Here is a 20,463-nt window from a genome sequence, read left to right as displayed (position 1 = left end):
GTGTGCATGTGCTGAGTGAGGGGTCCCCTGGGTGGCATAATACATGCTGCAGCCCTTAGAGACCTTCCCTGGCCACAGGTCCCTTGGTACCAGGGGTACCATTTACAAGGGGCTTATCTGTGTGCCAGGGCTGTGCCAACTGTGGGAACAAAGGTACAGTTTAGGGAAAGAACACTGGTGCTGGGGCGTGGTTAGCAGGGTCCCAGCACACTTTCAATCATAACTGGCATCAACAAAAGGCAAACGGTTAGGGGGTAACCATGCCAGGGAAGACATTTCCTTACATTGATGTGCTCTCGTGACTACCCCATTTGCGTGGATAGTTATTAATGGTGATATCACTTGCATTTCACTAACTATCCTAGCAGATGTAACTGTTAGCAGAAAAAACAGTTTTCCTTGGCAAATGCTGAAGTGTAGCCCTGTATATTGGCACAAAAGGTGGACACATCCGGGTTGAGTTCCAAATGTAGGAATGTTTTTTCTACGGGAAGGAACACTTTATTCAGGTCTTCCAGGATGTCCTTGATTATGGGTATCTTGAGAAACAAAATATGGTATGAGGATTTTGTCCAAGCTGTGATCTCAGCAAGATGAATCTTGATAGATGAAAAGTGCAATTTGGACTGGGCCAGATGTATGAAATAAGGAATGCTGATTGTTGGAAATGGTCATCTCTAAAGGGTCACCCTAAACATTTTGCCTTCCTCTTTCTACTTTTTGCTGGATTTTTGCTTGTTGGCCTTACGACACTGAGCACTTTACCACAGCCAACCAATGCTAAAGTGCTTCTGTTCGCTCCGCAAAACATGACTTGACTGGCCTATACCTAACTGGCTATTTAATTTACATATACGTCCCTTGCAGAGTGGTATACAATATACCCAGGGCCTGTATATTAAATGCTACCAGTAGGACTGCAGCACTTATTGTTCCACCCACTTAAGTAGCACTTTAAAACATGACCCAGGCCTGCCATTGCAGCCTGAAGGCACTGCCATGTCGACTCAGAATTTAAAACCCTTTGCCAGGCCTTAAACTCATCTTTTATCACATATACGATCCCCTTACAAATGCCTGAGGTAGCCCACAGGACAGGGTGCTATGTAATTAAAAGGCAGGACATGTACCTTTTAGTTCTACATCTCCTAATAGAGAAAACTCTCAAGTTACATTTTCACTACTGTGAGGCCTATTCCTCCCATAGGATAACCTTGGGGATTCCTTATTATATTTATTAAGTTGTAATTCCTAAACTAAAGGTAGTAGATATTTCATGTTTGATGTCTATTAACTTGTAATGATGAATCCTCTTTAATGGTAAAGTCAGTTTTATCATTACAGTCTGAAAATGCCACTTTTAGAACGTTAGCGTTTTCCTGTCCTTAGCCCTCTTAGCCTGCAGCCTGTCTTAGGTCACATGACTGGGCGTAAGTCCCGCCAGGCAGTCACATAATAGAGGGAGTGGCTGAGCCTGAACGGCCCATTAACTGGTGCAGGAAGCTGGCTCTGTATACACTATCAACGTGAGATATAGTGTACACAGAGTCCAGGGGTTCCCCAGAGGCTTGACAGAGGCAATAATAGATAATACAAATGCTCTATTTGTGGTAGGGTGGTCGAGCAGTTAGGCTTATCAGAGGGTAGTGTTAAGCATTTGTTGTACCCATACAAGCAATAGAAGAAATACACACTCAATGACTTAACTCCAGACCAATAGGTTTTTGTATAGAAAAATATATTTTGTTAATTTGTTTCTAGAACCACAAATTTCAGTTTGCAGGTAAGTACATAAAATGTACTTTTCATAGTAATATGTAGAACTTTTAATGAAATCAACAATGTTTACATTTCTCTTTAAAATGGCAAAAAGCTATTTTAAAAGTAGACATAATGCAATTTTAAACAGTTCCTGGGGGGAAGAAAAGAGTGAACAGTGTAACAAGTAAGTATACAACTTACAGGTATTATCTCCGGGTTTTAGGTAGTCTGTTGTTGGGGATTCAAGTTAACCCCAAACACCAACCACCAGCAACACGGGCCGGTCAGGTGCAGAGGTCAAATAGGAACCAGATTAATGTTGGCTCCTATGGAGATGGGGGGTACTCTGATCTTGGTCAGCCAGCAAGTAAGTACCCACGACTCGGAGGGCAGACCAGGGGGGTCTAGAAGAGCACTGGAGCGGCTCCAAGTAGGCACCAAACACAACCCCCTAAGCAGCGCAGGGGCGGCCAGGTGCATGGTGCATACAGGACGTCGGGCTTTCAATAGAGATCAATGGGAGACTCTGGGGGTAACTAAGATGATGCAGGCGAGGTCCGGGACGTGGGGGGCATGGGGTTATGGGTAGGGGGGTTTCAGGCACACCACTGGTTGGATAGGGAAGGCAGCCACCTGCTGTTGGATACTGCACTGTGGGCTGTGGGTGCAGTGTGTCCTTTAGGCGTAGGATATCTTCGTCCGGAGCCCGCGGTCAGGGGGGTCCTCTGGATTCTCTCTGCAGGTGTCGTCATGGGGGCTTGGAGGGGTCAATGCAGGGTGGGCTCTTGTTCCCAATCGCCTGAGGACCCTTTCTTGCTGGTTGGACCACCTGGACACAGGCCGTGTGCGTCGGGTGCACACGGGTCAGGACTCACGCCTCCGGAGTGAGGTGGGAGTCCTTGATAGAAAGTTTCTTTGAGACAGAGCTGCTGTCCTCAGTTCTTGGTCCTATTGGAGGTGCAGGGCAGTCCTCTGGAATTGGAAGAGGTAGCTTGCCCTGCTGGATGAGTCCCGGTTCTTTTTGCAGGTTATCTGAAGCAGGAGATTGGCCGGTAGGGGTGAGGCCAAAGCAGTTGTCGTCTTCCTTCTTCTCTGCGGGGGTTTCAGCTCAGCATTCCTCCTTCTTCCTTGTAGGCCACCAGTAATCTGGTGAGCTGGGTTCAGGGGGGCTCTTAAATTCTACATTTAGGGGCGTGTTAGGGCCAGGGGGCAGTAGCTAATTGCTGCTGTCCCAGAGGGTGGCTACATTCTCCTTGTGCCCACTCCCTTTGGGGAGGGTAGGCACATTCCTATGGCCCTAATCCTCCAAAGTAAGATGGAGGATTTCTCAAGGAGGAGGTCACTGGCTAAGGGGGTGACTCCTCCTTGTTTTTCCTCATTTTCCCTCTGGACTTGCCGTCAAAAGCGGGGCTGTGTCCGAGGGGTGGGCATCTCCGCTAGCTGTAGTGCCTTAGGGTCACTGTAAACCGAGGCTTGAGCCTTTGTGGCTCACCGTCAGGTGTTACAGTTCCTGCAGGGAGAGGTGTGAAGCACCTCCACCCAGGACAGGCTTTGTTTCTGACCACAGAGCGCACAAAGGCACTCACCCCATGTGGTCAGAAACTCGTCTGGAAGTGGCAGGCAGGCACAGACCGGTCATTCTTACACTAGCAGGTGGGCTAACAAACAGGGGGCATCTCTAAGATTTTCTCTGTGTGCATTTTTTAATAATCCCACACTGGCATCAGTGTGGGTTTATGTGCTGAGAAGTTTGATACCAAACTTCCCAGTATTCAGTGAAGCCGTTCTGGTGCTGTGGAGTTTGTAATGACAAACTCCCAGACCATATACTTAATATGGCTACACTGCACTTACAATGTCTAAGAATGGACTTAGACACTGTAGGGGCATATTGCTCATGCAGCTATGCCCTCACCTGTGGTATAGTGCACCCTGCCTTAGGGCAGCAGTAAGGCCTGCTAGAGGGATGACTTACCTATGCCACAGGTAGTGGTTTGTGGGCATGGAACCCTGAGAGGGGTGCCATGTCGACCTAGCCCTTTTCTCCCCACCAGCACACACAAGCTATAAGGCAGTGTGCATGTGCTGAGTGAGGGATCTCTAGGGTAGCATAATACACGCTGTAGCCCTTAGAGACCTTCACTGGCCATAGGACGCTTTGTAACATGGGTACCTTTTACAAGGGACTTAACTGTGTGCCAGGACTATGCCAATTGTGGGAACAAAGGTACAGTTTTAGGGAAAGAACACTGGTGCTGGGGCCTGGTTAGCATGGTCCTAGAACACTTTCAATCAAAGTTGGCATTAACACTAAAATAGGGGGGTGTTTGGGGGTTTGGAGGGTTAATCATGCCAACAGTGGCATTTTCCTACAAGTGGCTTGATGAGGGGAGGGGGGCTAGGGGTAGCTAAGCACAGCCCCATTTGCACCTGAAGAAGCTCTGCTACCACACAATAGGCTTTACAATTCTGTATTGTTAGTGCAGCCAGCTAGGAGCCAGGGTAGGGGAGGCAGGAAGCTCTTGGAACTTCAAAGAACCCTTCTGGAAACTTCTCCCAACTTCTAGGAATAAGGCACCAGGCCATAAAAATAGGGCCCTCATACCCACTCTTCAGTTTACTACTGGACCTGCGGAAGGACTCTTGGAGGACTGCCTGCTGCTCTGACCAACTGCTGTTGTACTACTGGAGCCTGCATTTATCCTTCAGAGGCCAGCCCTGGTGTGGAGCCCTGCATCTTCACCTGCAACCTGGACTGCCAGAAGTGACTCCAAGGGCTAGTTTTGCTGGCCTCCTGTTCAGAGCTACAGGGGCATAACAGGTGTAGGAGGTGCTCCCTTTGGCATTGTTAACCCCACGTTTTGCCTGGTATTTATGCTAACTTGACTGAGTGTGTGCTGGGATCCTGCTAACCAAGCCCCAGCACCAGTCTTCTTTCACTTAAATTGTACCATTGTTTCCATAATTGGCACACCCATGGCACACAGCTAAGTCCCTTGGAAAAGATACCAGTGATACCCAGGGCTCTATGGCCAGGGAGGGTCCCTGAGGGCTGCCACATGTATTGTTCCACCCTAAGGGACCCCTCACCAAACACTAACAAACTGCCATTGCTGATTGTGTATTAGTGGAGAGAAAAAGGCAGGGCCGACATGGCATCCCTCCCTGGGTGCCATGCCCACAAACCACTGCCTGTTTCATAGGTAAGTCACCCCTCTAGCAGGCCTCATAGTCCAAAGGCAGGGTGAACTATACCACAGGTGAGGGCATAGCTGCATGAGCAATATGCCCCTACAGTGTCTAAGTCCATTCTAAGATATTGTAAGTGCAGTGTGGCCATATTAAGTACATGGCTGAGAGTTCCTCATTACTAACTACACAGCTCCATGATAGCTACACTGAAAATTGGGAAGTTTGGTATCAAACTTCTTAGCACAATAAACACACACTGATGCCAATGTTGGATTTATTGTAAAATTCACACAGAGGACATCATAGAGATGCCTCCTGCATTTTACCCAACCATTTAGCATAGGGTTGACTGGTCTGTGCCAGCCTGCCACTAAACAACATGATGCTGATCAACCAAAAACCCAATTTCTCACAATATTTTCTTGACAAGAGACTGGACCAGCGAGGGTACTGAGCCCTATGAGGACAGATCCAGTATCCTTTGTTTTGCATTAGTGTATGAAGAACATTTTGTTTCTCCCAGGCCTACAACCTTGGGGAGTGTGCTTCATTATTCATTTGTATAATTTCTGCCACTTTGTTGACCAAACAATTTTATATTCGAGAAAGAAAGATTCATATTTTTTTCTTGTGCATATGGTTTTAGAGTGGCTAACCTCAAACAGGATCAGCTTCAAAGCAAGACCTAATCGCAACCTGTAGCGGCTAACTCTATCCACCCACAGTGGCACTTATAACCTGGTTCACCACTAGAGATCATTCATTAACCATTTCTTAAATGTCTAGTTGTCAGTGCATTGATAAGTCTTTCAGGAAAGATCTAATTTCTTCTCAGATCTTCCTGTGATAATGACCAAAAGCATTGTAGAACCACCATTCTTTAATGCTGCTGCTGCGCCATGTTGCACATTTTCAGCCAATGTACAATATTTTGCTCTCTTTCAGGCAGAACAGTGTTCTCTGGTGCAGATGTGTGAGTTTTCTTATATAAATCACTATCTGAGTTGGTTTTGGGTCAGATTTCAAAAATATCAGATCCTGTTGTGGGGGCTTATATTTCTTTTGGAGTCTTGCAGTGATTGCTTTCACAGTAGCCAGTGTTAAAACATATCTTCAGCAATTTCTAGAAGTCCTGATACCAAAGGAAACAAATGTCTTGGAAACACTCTTGGCTGAAGGGTCTCACATCTTACAGAGACTGATGTTTGGAGTGCTTCTGACTGTGTGTTTCTCTTATTCACCCCTCTGGTCAGAACACTGTAAAACATTATGCAATCCACTGGTGAGATTCTCAAAGGGGAGGTGGCAGGATAAGTGAGAATATAAGACTAATAAGGTTTATCACTAGATGTTTAATGTGACCAAAATCTTGATGATGTTCTTCAATGTTTTTCTGGAGTTCCAGGGCTCCTCTATGGTGAAAGTGGCTTTTCCTGTGGAGTTGGTGATGCAGAAGTCACAGGAGTTATAGGTCTACTACCAGAAGGTGATACAGGTGCTTGTCTTGACAGCATTCTTGGTCTTGGTATCAGCAGTGGTAACTCTGGCAATGATGTGAAGCATGACTGTGGAGGAGGAGGAAAGTTAAGAGATCAAAGGAGTTTGTAGTGTGTCCTCTAATGGAATTAAACAATGTGGGACACCCCCTGGTCATAGTGTGTCCTGTTCAGTGTCTCAACCCCTTTTTATGAGTAGGTGTGAAAACTGAGATGGGGAGAATTTTGGTATTGACAGTCAGCATTACTGGAGGAAACGTCAAGTCTTGGTGAATGGATCATAGCTGTTGAATGGCCTGAAAGTACGGACACTGAAGGAGAAGCAGATAAAGTCACAGAATATTTTGATGTCGAATGAGATTGTCTTAACTTTGACTGGTACTTTTTTGCAGTTGAGGACTAGATTGACGGCAATATGGGTCTCTACAACCTTGAAGTATCAATTATCAATATATGGTTAGTCAGCCCTGATTGCCTTTGCATCAAAGGGGTTATTAGGCCTGCAATGTGGTCTAAGATCTTGGATGCAAAACGGGAGTGATGTCTGGAGTAGTTGTATCCTCCTCTACTCAGATCTTCCTCTTGAGAAGTCTTTTTGAGGTGTAGGCATCTTTGGGGCTGGAAGGATGATTTCTCAGCTCCGTGTTCTCGTCTCTTCTACAGCCATCACATTTTGTAAGCTTCCACAAGCCTGATGCCTTCTCTATCTTCTAAAATCCTTTTGGAATTTTTTGTGGCAGAACTCACATTCTTTATTTGCATGGGAGATGGTAAGCACACCAAACAGTCTGTGTGGGTTTGAAGCTGCCTTTTGTTTTAGCCACTGGAAGGTTGCTTAATGAAACATGAAGGCACTGTGACAGAAAAATAAAGGAGATTTTCAAAAAAGAGGTTTACTCGATAAATGTTATCTGCAGACACTGATTAAAATAGTTTAAAAAAATGGTTTTCTGAGAGATGATAATCTCAAAAACAGAGATCTGAAAATCTCCAGGTGTTCGAAGATCCTTTCCTCAGAAGCCAGATGGAAAACAACTGACTGAGAAAAGAAACTGACAGTAAAGTGCATCATGGGTAGTGGAAGCTCCAGTATTCTTAAGGGCAGAGCTTCACCATGTAAGTCTATCAAGCTGCACTTTTCCTTCAATGACAGACCGTTTTTTATATTTCAAAAGCTGTAACGTAGTTTTAAATTGTCTTGAATAGGATTCTGAAAAGCGCTATACCTCTTATGGACACTGTACATAATTATGTGGACAAATACTGAATTTGAAGCATTCCAGGGTCCGCACATGCAGCAGGGAATTTTTCTAATGCTTATCCTTTGCATTGAAGATTCTACAATGTAGGACACCAGAAGTTTTGGGCATCTATCCTTAGATACGTTCATGTGAATGATTAGGCTTTTACATTCATAAGCTTTTTACCATTTAAAGAAATTATGTTATGTATGGTAAAGAAGTGGTCTTGGATTCCAAACACAGGTGGCACAGTTCTAATGTTTCTGACCATATATGAAGATCATACAATACAGAAGTATTTATTAGCCTTTTGCCAAAGTTTCAAGACCAATCAAGGGGTAGGGCCTCCCCTTACTGAGAACACTTAGGCTAACATTTGCTTGCAGGGTTTGACACAAAACTGTGATGCTGCCTTGGGTCTCTGTAATATTAGGGGCATCAGACCTTAGCTTAAGGGCACACATGCAAAATTATTGAGAGCAACTACAAGTTTTAGGCATATGAATACCTGTCTAAAATAGGGTATGTACATCTTAAGTGTCAAACAGCCATGGAGTATACCTGTTCATGACAATTTCAAACGGATGGCAAACTTACTGATAACCAATGGGAAAGAGCTTGTCCTCACAATCAGAGAGATCACTTAGGATGCCCAAGCAGTCAATGGTCATGGAACCTGGCACAAAGACACAAGAAAATCAGAAAATGTTAGTCTTGGCAAGCAACAGTCATGAAACAAACACAGCTTACTTTTCTGTCCAACTTTGGGTGTGGCCATCACTTACCAACCATCATGTGAATGTTCTCTGGCTCTAGACCATTAAGGAACTTCCTACGCAAACTGAGGCCCTCAAAGTCAACAAACACTCTGCGCTGCACCTCAAATCCATTGCCTGTCACAACCTGCACAAGAAAAGGGACAAAGAGAAACACAACTATAAGAAGACTGCCTGTTTTACTCCATCTGAACCAACTGCGAACCTTACAACAAAAGCCTCATCATCTTAGAATTCTATCTGCATGTAAACATGTCTTTCTGACTGGTGCTTTAAGTAAAGCAACCCCTTCGATGAAGGCACCTATGTCTAAAAGCATCCCTCCCCCACTCCTTTCTATCCATTTAATCAAGTAACTAAACATTAAAAATGGTCTCCACTCTCACTGTATGCCTGAAAACAATTAGGAGAGGAATAAAATAAGTAATTTACAAATAATTACTGCTGTCCAGTATCGGTTTCCCTGGTAGTCTCAAGTGCCTTAACAATACCCCATCTTTGAACTGGGAGTCCTGCGGTTACATAAAAGCAGTGTAGAAAAAGTTACTTCCCTTTGTAACTGCCTTTCTTGTGCACAATCTTCCTACTCATTTCTCACCTTATGAAAATACTCTGGGCCCCATTCAGATTTCCACCGTACATCACGTGATAGGAATCCCCACAAGCTCTGGTTCGATTTCTTCAGTAGGTTTGTATGCTTGATTATTTTTTTTACTTCAAGATCTTCGTCTATTCAATCCTAGGGGCAACCTTCTGATCCAAGTTGCTTTTCTCTGGAAAGTAGACAGGCATGGGCCTTCTAAAAGGGAATCTACAGGCAGAGGTTACTCATAAGGAGTCTATTTAATTCCTACAGCCAATGCACAAGGCAAAGAACTGCAAAACTGGCTGAAAATGTTCCAGTAAAGCCCTCAAGAATTTAGAGTCGACTGCAAAAATCAAGACTAAAAAGGTCCCCTCTTCATGGTATGAATTAGACAGATTATCCCAAGTGCTTAAAAAAGTTCTCAAGCTGGAGCACTCCGAGTACATATGTGATACCAGACCCACGCCGGATGAAGTGCTCTCAACATCCACAGAAACAGTTCAGCAATTCCTGAAAAAGGTGGACAAGAAAAGCACTTAGAATCACAGCCCACTTTCTGAGGTTGTGTGTGTGTGACCCACAGATGTCCTTCTAAATGCACTCCTGGGTGACCCACACTAAATTTTCACTGCCTATGCACTGACAACACCAACTACAGTGACTTTGACGACAATAGTGCCCCTGACAAACCTGTTTCAATGACTGCACTGTTGAAGCAACAACCTGCTAGGACCTCCAAGATTAGGATAATTTCTAAACAGGGCATTCCAACCATCCTGCTGCAATATGCCTCTTGGAGTAATGTTCCACCCACTTCCACCTGCTGTAGGCTGAGATCTCGAATACCAAGGTGTTTTTGACACTGCCTACAGTGCAACACCATTCAAAGTAAAATGCCAGGATCTGGATGATGATGATAAATAAGATAGTAAGTTACTTACCTGTAACTGTAGTTCTCCAATATTTTAACATTGTGCCCAGAAAAATATGTAAATTTTCCAGAATATATTTTAGAACTTCCTCATGGAGGAGTTGGACAATGTTCCTACTGTGTGTAATTAAAATTAGTTTTCGGGGTACTTGCTCTGTGAATGAAATGGTGTCCATAATAGTTGTAGCAGAACATGTCTCCATAATTTTCTTTGGATTGATAAACATCCTCACTTTCAAATACAGTAAAATACTGCAACTCAGTCATCACAGAATAAACTGTTTTCACATCTCAGTCTTCAGAAACAACTCTGGGTATTATTACATAATTCATAGAAAGTTTAAACAGATAGGGTATTTGAATGACGTCTGTCGGGCCGCATATGTCAAATGTGACTTTATCCCAAACAATCCCATCAGGAATTGGCATGGCGGAAATGTTCACGTAAGCCAAGTCTCTGCGGACCTAGTGAGAAGAGAAATGGGGTTTCAAAACGTCATCCACCAGTTCCACTGTTGATCGTTCAGGAAGGTAATGACCATGTATTAGTAGAAAGAAATTAATAACAAAGCCAATTCCAATGAGGAAAGCTTATATAGTCAAGGAAAGCCACAGATAGTTTAATGGGAGAGCAAAGTAATTTGTTTTGAGCTAAATTATCAGCTTACGTGTTCTTGACAGTTCAGATGCAGAAGAGGCAGATGAGTCCGAGAAAGTGTCAGTGATGTTGGCAAAGTATCCAGAAGCAGTTTGTGCAAAAACTGGAGCCGTATTCCGAAGAAGAGAACTAACAGTGGTCTCCCGCACAGGTTCATAATAAATGATACCATCCATTTGTGTAGAATTTGAGACTGATCTATCAAAATTTTCTGTGTTGCTTGTGCTAAAGGATGCTAGTGGAACTAATAAAATATCATTTTCCACCAACCCTAAGCTCGGTGAGGTGTCAGCGTTGCTGATTAAAATTTGTAGAGGGACATCTTGACCAGTAGTGAGAGGGATTCGGGTACTACTGGTTGTTCCTCTTGGTCTGCTGTGCAGGATCGACCACATGGTATAACTTGACATTGTTAATGGAGACAAAGCGGTTTTCTTTAGAAAGAGGCAGCGGTGGTAGAAAAACAGTTCTGGTACCGTGTATCCCCAGGATTGGAAAAGGTGCACAATACAAAGGACCCAACTCCTTTTTCACAGCAACTGTTTCACGTAATAGGTCCCCAACCTTTGGAATCCAGCCGGAAGACGTTATTGATACATCCTTAATTCCTAAAGAGGCAGCACAGGCAGAAGCGTTGTCATCCTGGGAACTGTTGTAACTGCTGCAAGACAGTGACACGCTCATTTATGTCAAAGGGTGTTTCTGCCGCCTCCATGCCATGACCATCAAGATCTTGAACATACATTTGAATTCCAAATAGGTACTCGTATGAAGTAGGACCCTCAGGGACCACCTAGGCACATTATCAAGTGCTCTCTGGACTTCATACAGGTGATTAAGCCAATTATGACCCGTACCTAGTACTCTGGCTAATAAGGACTGCTTTAAATCTCTGTTTTGTCACTCCACAACACTATTTCCTACGGGATGAAATAGAGACGAGTAATGGAGTTGGACCCCTAACAAAGCCATGACGTCCCTGTATGCTCATGAGTAGAAAGCAGGGCCCTGCTCCGAGTGGAAAGTCACAACTGCATATGTGCCGATAAATACTTCCAAATCTTTAGTAACAGTCTGAGCGTCAGCCGAGCGTTGTGCCCACACCCATAGAAATCTGGAGCACGAGTCAACAGCGACTAGAATGTATTTGTATAAACGGCCAGGTGTCAATGGACCACAATGGTCCAGGTACACACATTATATAATGGTTTGTTAGAAATTAGGAAGGGTGTCTGCGGTGGGCGTCTGACGGTGGACCCCTTAATTTGTTGGCAGATACTGCAACAAAGGACATACTGCATGGTCTGTTTGTACAGACCTTGCCACCAATAACGAGCTTGCAACAATGACATTGTAGCCGCCACACCAGCATGGGCAGAAGCAACTCCCTCATGCTCTGCTTTGATCAACTCTGGTCTTCGATCATTGTTGGGAATCTCGCGTTTACCCACACCTGGTATTATAGCTATGGTGGAAAACAAGTCTACCATCCGGTAGGAATACTTAGCAGGATACTATAGGAAGCTGGCTCTGTATATACTATATCAAAATGAGATATAGTGTGCACAGAGTCCAGGGGTTCCCCAAGAGGCTTGACAGAGGCAAGAACAGATAATACTAATGCTCTATTTGTGGTAGTGTGGTCAAGCAGTTCGGATTATCAGAGGGTAGTGTTAAGCATTTGTTGTACACACACACACACAAGCAATAGAAGAAACACACACTCAATGACTTAACGCCAGACCAATAGGACTTTATATAGAAAAATATTCTTTTGTTGCTTTATTACTAGAACGACAAGACTCAGTTTAGAAGTAAATACTGTTGCAGGTAAGTACTGATTGATGTAAGTCACATCAATGTGACTTTCACTTAGTCAAGTAAAACGTTTTTAGGAAAACAGAGAATATCTAGTATGAAAGTGGACAGTGCATTTTCAGAACAATTCCTGGGGAAAGGAAATAAAGTACAGTTTTAGAGTTAAGTACACGACTTACAGTTCCCGTCTCCGGGTTATAGGTAGTCCACCGTTTGGGGTTCAAGTCAACCCGAAATACCCACCACCAGCACGGGGCCGGCCGGGTGAAGAGGTCAAAGTTGAGCAATTTTAACGGGAGACAGGGGGTACTCGGAATTCAGTCTGCCAGCAGGTAAGTACCTGCAGTTCGGAGGGCAGACCAGGGGGGCCCCAAGTAGGCACCAATCACACACCCTCAGTGGCACTGGGGTGGCCAGGTGCAGGGTGTAACCAGGGCGTCGGATTTCCAATGAGACTCTATGAGGGGACCCCGGGGAGGTCACTCAGGAGAGCTGCAAGCGAGGTCCAGTGGGTGGGTGTTAGAAATGGGGTTTTTGGTTGGCAGTCAGGTTACCCTCTGTCCAAGCAAAAGCCCTCACTCTAGTCAGGGTAAGTCACACACTATCCAAGATTATCCTGTGCCCACCCTCTGGTAGCTTGGCACGAGCAGTCAGGCTTAACTCAGAAGGCAATGTGTAAAGTATTTGTGCAATAAATCATACAATACCACCATATAACACCACAAAAATACACCACACAGTGTTTAGAAAAATATATAATATTTATCAGGATAATTGTAGGTCAAAAAGAAATAAAGTTGCAATAGAAAATTGTAGAAATATCACAGGGAGGTGATATAAAGTGTCTTAAGTCTTTAGAATATAAACAAAGTCTCTTTCAAGCACAAGTACCTGGTTGGGAGTGGAAAAATCTCCTCAGAGGGCCACAAGCGAAGAGGTGCGTGGAAAAAGGTGTGTGTGCGTCGATTTCGCCCCAGCACACACGGACTTGCGTTGTTATTTTCCACGCGGGGAAGTCGGCGTCGGTTTCCAGCGCGCGGACAGTCTCTTTCTGTGGATCGCGGGGATTACCAGATGTCCCGGGTCTGTGCGTGGATTTTCCTGCTTGTTCTCCGGCTGCGCGTCGGTCTGCGGGGCTGCGCGTCGAAGTTACGATCTCACGGCAGGCGTCGCGTGGATTTCTCCTCTAGACTTCGATCTGCGGGGCTGCGCGTTGAAATTACGATCTCACGGCAGGCGTCGCGTCGATTTCTCCTCTAGAGGTCGGGCGGCGTTGTCCTTGCGAGGCCGTGCGTCGGATCTTCGATCGTCCCGAGAGCGTCGCGTCGATCAGCGTCGGAGTGCGGCGTTTTTCTCGCTGCGAAAGAAGCTGTGCGTCGAAATTTTCGGCGCACGGAGCGTCCAAGTAAAAGAGGGAAGTCTTTTTGGTCCTGAGACTTCAAGGAACAGGAGGCAAGCTCTATCCAAGCCCTTGGAGAGCACTTTCACAGCCAGACAAGAGTTCAGCAAGGCAGCAGGGCAACAGCAAGGCAGCAGTCCTTTGTAGAAAGCAGGCAGGTGAGTCCTTTGAGCAGCCAGGCAGTTCTTCTTGGCAGGATGTAGGTTCTGGTTCAGGTTTCTTCTCCAGCAAGTGTCTGATGAGGTAGGGCAGAGGCCCTGTTTTATACCCAAATGTGCCTTTGAAGTGGGGGAGATTTCAAAGGGTGGCTAAGAAGTGCACCAGGTCCCTTTTCAGTTCAATCCTGTCTGCCAGGGTCCCAGTAGGGGGTGAAGCAGTCCTTTGTGTGAGAGCAGGCCCTCCACCCTCCCAGCCCAGGAAGACCCATTCAAAATGCAGATGTATGCAAGTGAGGCTGAGTACCCTGTGTTTGGGGTGTGTCTGAGTGAATGCACAAGGAGCAGTCAACCAAGCCCAGCCAGACGTGGATTGTAAGGCACAGAAGGATTTAAGTGCAAAGAAATGCTCACTTTCTAAAAGTGGCATTTCTAGAATAGTAATATTAAATCCGACTTCACCAGTCAGTAGGACTTTGTATTACCATTCTGGCCATACTAAATATGACCTTCCTGCTCCTTTCAGATCAGCAGCTGCCACTTCAACAGTGTATGAGGGCAGCCCCAATGTTAGCCTATGAAGGGAGCAGGCCTCACAGTAGTGTGAAAATGAATTTAGGAGTTTTACACTACCAGGACATATAACTACACAGGTACATGTCCTGCCTTTTACCTACACAGCACCCTGCCCTAGGGGTTACCTAGGGCACACATTAAGGGTGTCCTATATGTAGAAAAAGGGGAGTTCTAGGCTTGGCAAGAACATTTAAATGCCAAGTCGATGTGGCAGTGAGACTGCACACACAGGCCTTGCAATGGCAAGCCTGAGACAAGGAGAAGGGGCTACTTAAGTGGGTGGCACAACCAGTGCTGCTGGCCCACTAGTAGCATTTAATTTACCAGCCCTATGCACATAGGGTGCACCTTACTAGGGACTTATAGGTAAACTAATAGTCCAATCAGGTATGATTCCAGGTTACCATGTTTTAGGGGAGAGAGCATATGCACTTTAGCCCTGGTTAGCAGAGGTAAAGTGCGCAGAGTCTATAAACCAGCAAAAACAGTGTCCAAAAAGCGGAGGGAGGTAGGCAAAAAGTTAGGGGTGACTACCCTAAGGCTGTCAGGTCTAACAGTGGGTGTCTCGGGCACACCACGGTCAGACAGGTAAGAGGGCTGTCTGTTGATTGTCGTTGCTCCAGGTGTCAATTTCTCCAAGGCCTGGGGGCTGCGGGTGCAGTGGGTCTTTTGGCGTCGGTTATTTTCATCCAGGGCAGTTGCGGTCAGGGGGGTCCTGTGGATTCCCTCTGGAGGCGTCGTCGTGGAGGGGTGGAGAGGTCAAACCAGGGTGGGCACTTGTTCACCGTCGCCTGGGGTCCTTTCTTGTCGGTTGGGCCACCTGGATTTGGGCCGTGGGAGCAGAGTGGTTAGGACTCACGCTTCTGGAGTGAGGTGGGCGTCCCTCACAAGAGGTTTCTACTTCTATTCTTCTTTGGACTGGGCCGGTGTCCACAAGAATTCTTGATCCTCTGTGATGCAGTCCCATGGAGGTTTTCAGAGGTCGCTGGACATGCAGGATGTGTTGCTTTTCTTCTGCAGGTTCTTTGAAGCAGAATATAGGGGAGTAGGGCTGGGGCCAAGTCAGTTGTCTCCTTTCCCTCTCTGCTGGGGGTTTCCGCTAAGCAGTCGTCCTTCTTGTGTGGTCGTCAGGAATCTGACTACCGTGTTTCAGGGAGTCCTTACATACAAGATTTAGGGGTGTTTTTAGGGGTTAGATGGCAGTAGCCAATGGCTACTGTCAATGAGGGTAGCTACACCCTCCTGGTGCCCACTCCCACTGGGAGGGGGGCACATACCTATCCCTACTGGCCCTGATCCTCCAAACCAAGATGGATGATTCTGCAAGGAGGTGGTCACTTTAGCTCTGGACACCTTAGGGGTGGTCCTGGCTGAGGTAGTGACTCCTCGTTTTTCCTAATTATCCCTCTGGACTTGCCGCCAAAAGTGGGGCTTTGTCCGGGGGCTGGGCATCTCCACTAGCTGGAGTGCCCTGGGGCATTGTAACACGAAGCCTGAGCCTTTGAGGCTCACCGCTAGGTATTACAGTTCCTGCAGGGGGGAGGTGTGAAGCATCCCCACACAGTGCAGGCTTTGTTTCTGGCCTCAGAGCACAAAGACTCTCAGCCCATGGGGTAAGAAACTCATCTCTCAGTGACAGGCTGGCACATACCAGTCAGTCCTGCACTGAAGGATTAGGAAAAATACAGGGGGCATCTCTAAGATGCTCTCCGTGTGCATTTTTTTATAAATCCAACACTGGCATCAGTGTGGGTTTATTATTCTGAGAAGTTTGATACCAAAATTCAAAGCATTCAGTGTAGCCATTATGGAACTGCGGAGTTTGTTTTGACTAACTCCCAGACCATATACTAAATATGGCCACACTGTACCTACAATGTCTAAGAATAGACTTAGACACTATAGGGGCATATTGCTCATGCAGCTATGCCCTCACCTGTGGTATAGTGCACCCTGCCTTAGGGCTTTAAGGCCTGCTACAGGGGTGACTTACCTATGCCACAGGCAGTGTTTGTGGGGATGGGACTCTTAGGGGGATGCCATGTCGACTTTGCCTTTTTCTCCCCACCAACACACACAATCTGCAATGGCAGTGTGCATGTGTTAGGTGAGAGGTCCCTTAGGGTGGCACACCACATGCTGCAGCCCTTAGGTACCTTCCCTGGTCACATTGCCCTTGGTACCACTGGTACCTTTTACAAGGGGCTTATCTGTGTGCCAGGGGTGTGCCAACTGTGGAAGCAATGGTACATTTTTAATGAACGAACACTGGTGCTGGGGCCTGCTTAGCAGGGTCCCAGCACACTCTCAGTCAAGTCAGCAGCTTTATCAGGCATAAAGTGGAGGGGTAACTACAACAAGGGCCATTTTCCAACAAAAGTCCCCTCTGGGGAATTGACCTATCTCAACAGTGATAGGACCCATTCTGAATTGCCTCGTCTGTGCTTCTAGTGTCTTCACCCATTCTTTTTATTTTGGGGTTAGGGGTATCAACCTCTGCTAATCTTATTTTAGCTGGGGTCACCCCTAGATTACCCAAAGAGGTTACCCACAGCTGCAGTAACTCCACCATGACCAACATGGTCAGGGGACCTAACTTGTTATTTGGCATGGGGTCAGACCACCATGCCAAGGAGAGTGCAGCCATAAAGGCTAACACCCAGCAGAGGTCACTGACAGCTGTCAGTGCCCAGAACCACAACTTCAGCTCTTCACCAACAAGGGAAGGGGCTAAGTTACAGGCTTCTTTGGATTCAGGGTGCCTGTCTGCTGTGTTAGCGTGGGGGGGTCACTACATCTTGTAGTAAACACCCTTCTTCCACTCTTTCTTCTGTTAGCTGAGGAGCCACCCACTCATGTTTAACAGTTGCCTGACTAGTCAGGTCTTCTTGTGGGTCAGGTTGGAATTTACTAGTGACACTTTTGGAGTTTTCCCCTACTGGAGCAGAATTTCCTGGGCTTACTGGAACCTTGGCTAAAGGTTGTCCACCTTTCCTGCACTGCTTTCTCTTTTTTCGCTTCTGGTGCTTATCTTTAGACTCTGTGGGGGCAGTACCTCCAGAATCCTTGGGAGAGGGCTGGTACTGGACCAGTTCCTCTTTTGGGCTCTGACTAACCTCTGGGTAGTCATTTTCAAGGAGACAATCAAGGGGGAGGTCTGTACTGACTACCACCGTTCTCCAGCTAAAGGTCCCACCCACTCCTAAGGGCACTAAAGCCACAGGCCTATTAGTGACTTTTTCTGGGCTAACCCTTACTCTGGCAGTATCAGTTGGGATGTACTGGCTTGAGAGCACCAGCCTGTCATGCACAGTAGTGTGACTGTAACAAGGGTCTCTCAGGGCAGTGGTTGGGATTCCATTCACCAGCAGGTGGTGGAAGTGTCTGCTTCCATCTGGAATCTCCAACTCACCTGTTGGGACCATTTTCCAGTTGAAGGCTATGAGGACCTCCTCATCTGAGGAGTCATCCCCCACGGCTACACTGGTCACCCCTGGGGTTTTGCCAAGGGGTTTGTTTTTGGTGCCAGAAGTGTCCTTGGTGAGGTGCCCTGTCTGTCTACAGTTGTGTCACCATGCCTTAGTGGCATCCCAGTTTTTACCCTGCAACCCACTTTCGTTTTGGAATGTGTCTTGGGGCCCACCCACCTGGACAGGTTTTTGGGGGCCTACAGAGGACTTGTTCTTTACTTCTAGGAGTGTCACCCACTTTCTCCTGGGGAGGCTTTGTAACTTTATTTTGGTCACCCCCAGTGGAAGTCTTGGTTACCCTAGTCGTGACCCAGTGGTCTGCCTTCTTTCCCAATTCTGGGGGAGAAGTTGGACCTAGGTCTACCAGATACTGATGCAACTTTTCATTGAAGCAGTTACTTAAAATGTTTTCTTTCTTAAACAAATTATAAAGCACATCAAAGTCATGCACTTGATTTCCAGTTACCAAACCATTCAGTGTTTTCACTGAGTAGTCTACAAAATCAACCCAGGACTGGCTTGAGGTTTTGCGAGTCCCCCTGAACCTAATTTTATACTCCTTAGTGGTCAATCCAAAGCCCTCAATCAGAGGTCACAGGACTCAGCATCTGCACCAGTGACCATGACGAGCCTATCACTACACTACCAGTAAACAGTTCCCAAAGGAGAGCTCCCCAATGAGACTTTTTTAATCTTCCACAGGCCCTCTCAAAGGCTATGAACAACCACTTAGTGATGTCATCACCATCCTCATATTTGAAGGAAAATCCCTTTAGGGATGTCCGAATACTCTCCACCCCTAGTTATGTTGCTGGCACCATTTATGGGTCCTAAACCTATTTCCTTTCTCTCCCTTTCTATAGCCAGGAACTGTTTCTCTAAAGCTAATCTTTTGGCTATCCTTGCAATGGCAGTGTGCATGTGTTAAGTGAGGGGTCCCTTAGGGTGACAACACATACTGCAGCCCTTAGTTTCCTTCCCTGGTCACATGGCCCTTGGTACCACTGGTACCTTTAACAAGGGACTTATCTGTGTGCCAGGGGTGTGCCAATTGTGGAAACAATGGTACATTTGTAGTGAAAGAATACTGGTGCTGGGGCCTGGTTACCAGGGTCCCAAGCACACTCTCGGTCAAGTTAGCATCAATATCAGGCAAAATGTGGAGAAGTAACTGCAACAAGGGCCATTTTCCTACACAGAGCTCTGCTGGGCTAAGGAATGAACAAAAAAAACTCAGAAAAGAGGAGCAGGGAGGGGATCAACAGATTTGTTGGTACACCATGCCACAAATATATGCCAACAGGCGTATACCGTTTTGGTGGAGGGACGCCTGGCTGCCAAGATAACATTGCAGACTTCGGGTGGAAGGTCAAAAGTCATCAACTGCCACCGCTCAATCTCCACGCATGAAGGCTCAGATTGGACAGGTTCGGGTGGAGAACCGTCCCGTTTCTGCAACAGAAGATCCGCTCAAAGAGCCAGTCTGAGTTGAGATCAGTGGGCTTTTCCATGAAAAGCGTCTCCAAGGAAGTGCCGCCTTGAAAACTCCAATGCGCAAAACAGCTGATATTGCACGTTCTCTACGGAGGCAAACCGATCTAACCAAGGCTCTCCCGGCTGCTGAAAGAGCTTGCGCCACCTCAGGATGGAGACGCCATTCGTGATCGGCTGTGCATCGACAGCTGAGTTATCTGCTCTGGCATTCAGACAGCCTGCCACATGTTGAACCACCATGGTAATGCCCTGATGTTCCAGCCATGTCTGGAGGAGTAGTCCCTCCTGACAAAGGGTCCAGGACCCTACTCCGCCCTGTTTGTTGCAGTACCACATGGCGGTAGTGCTGTTCGTAAACACTTGCACTACTTTCCCTTTAAGAGAGGGGAGATATGCTTTCAATGCAAGCCTGATCGCCCGGATCTCCAGAAGATTGATATTGAGCCCAGACTCTGCTGGAGACCAGAAGCCTCTGATCTCCACCACTCCAATGTGGCTGCCCCAACCCAGCAGTGACGCATCTGTCACTATGGATAGATCTGGCTGGGGAAGGGAAAGGGATCTGCCGTGGACCCAATGCAGATTCAAAAGCCACCACTGCAGGTCTTTTGCAGTCCCCCTCCGAGATCTGGACCATGTCGGAGAGATTTCCCTGATGCTGCGCCCAATGGAACGTCAAGTTCCACTGCAGAGCCTGCATCTGCCATCTGGCATGTGTCACTAGCACGATGGAGGAGGCCATGAGGCCCAGCAGCCTCAGAGTCAGTCTTACCGAAACACAAGATAGGAGCTCAAAGATCAGAATCCTAGTCTGAATATCTTGGATTTGGTTTTTGGGAGGACAAGCCCCAAACTTCACTGTGTCCAGAACAGCTCCAATGAAAGGGAGTGTTTGAGAGGGAGTCAAGTG

The 20,463-nt window shown here is 46.5% G+C and overlaps 1 protein-coding gene across 2 annotated transcripts in view; it reads right to left on the bottom strand.

Annotated features, from left to right (window-relative positions):
• Positions 1 to 20,463, bottom strand: part of KMT2A (lysine methyltransferase 2A) — a 1,244,888-nt gene that overhangs the window by 278,286 nt on the left and 946,139 nt on the right. For both annotated transcript variants that reach the window (XM_069224744.1, XM_069224745.1), the window contains exons 23-24: positions 8,476 to 8,593; positions 8,288 to 8,366 (exon numbers count right to left, since the gene is read on the bottom strand). In XM_069224744.1, coding sequence (XP_069080845.1) covers positions 8,288 to 8,366; positions 8,476 to 8,593 — 197 coding nt within the window. The remainder of the gene's footprint in view (positions 1 to 8,287; positions 8,367 to 8,475; positions 8,594 to 20,463) is intronic.

Source organism: Pleurodeles waltl, chromosome 3_1, assembly GCF_031143425.1.
Source record: "Pleurodeles waltl isolate 20211129_DDA chromosome 3_1, aPleWal1.hap1.20221129, whole genome shotgun sequence".
Classification (NCBI taxonomy): Eukaryota; Metazoa; Chordata; class Amphibia; order Caudata; family Salamandridae; genus Pleurodeles; species Pleurodeles waltl.
The sequence above is the reverse complement of the archived record's forward strand: the minus strand, read 5'-3'. Positions and strand labels throughout refer to the sequence as shown.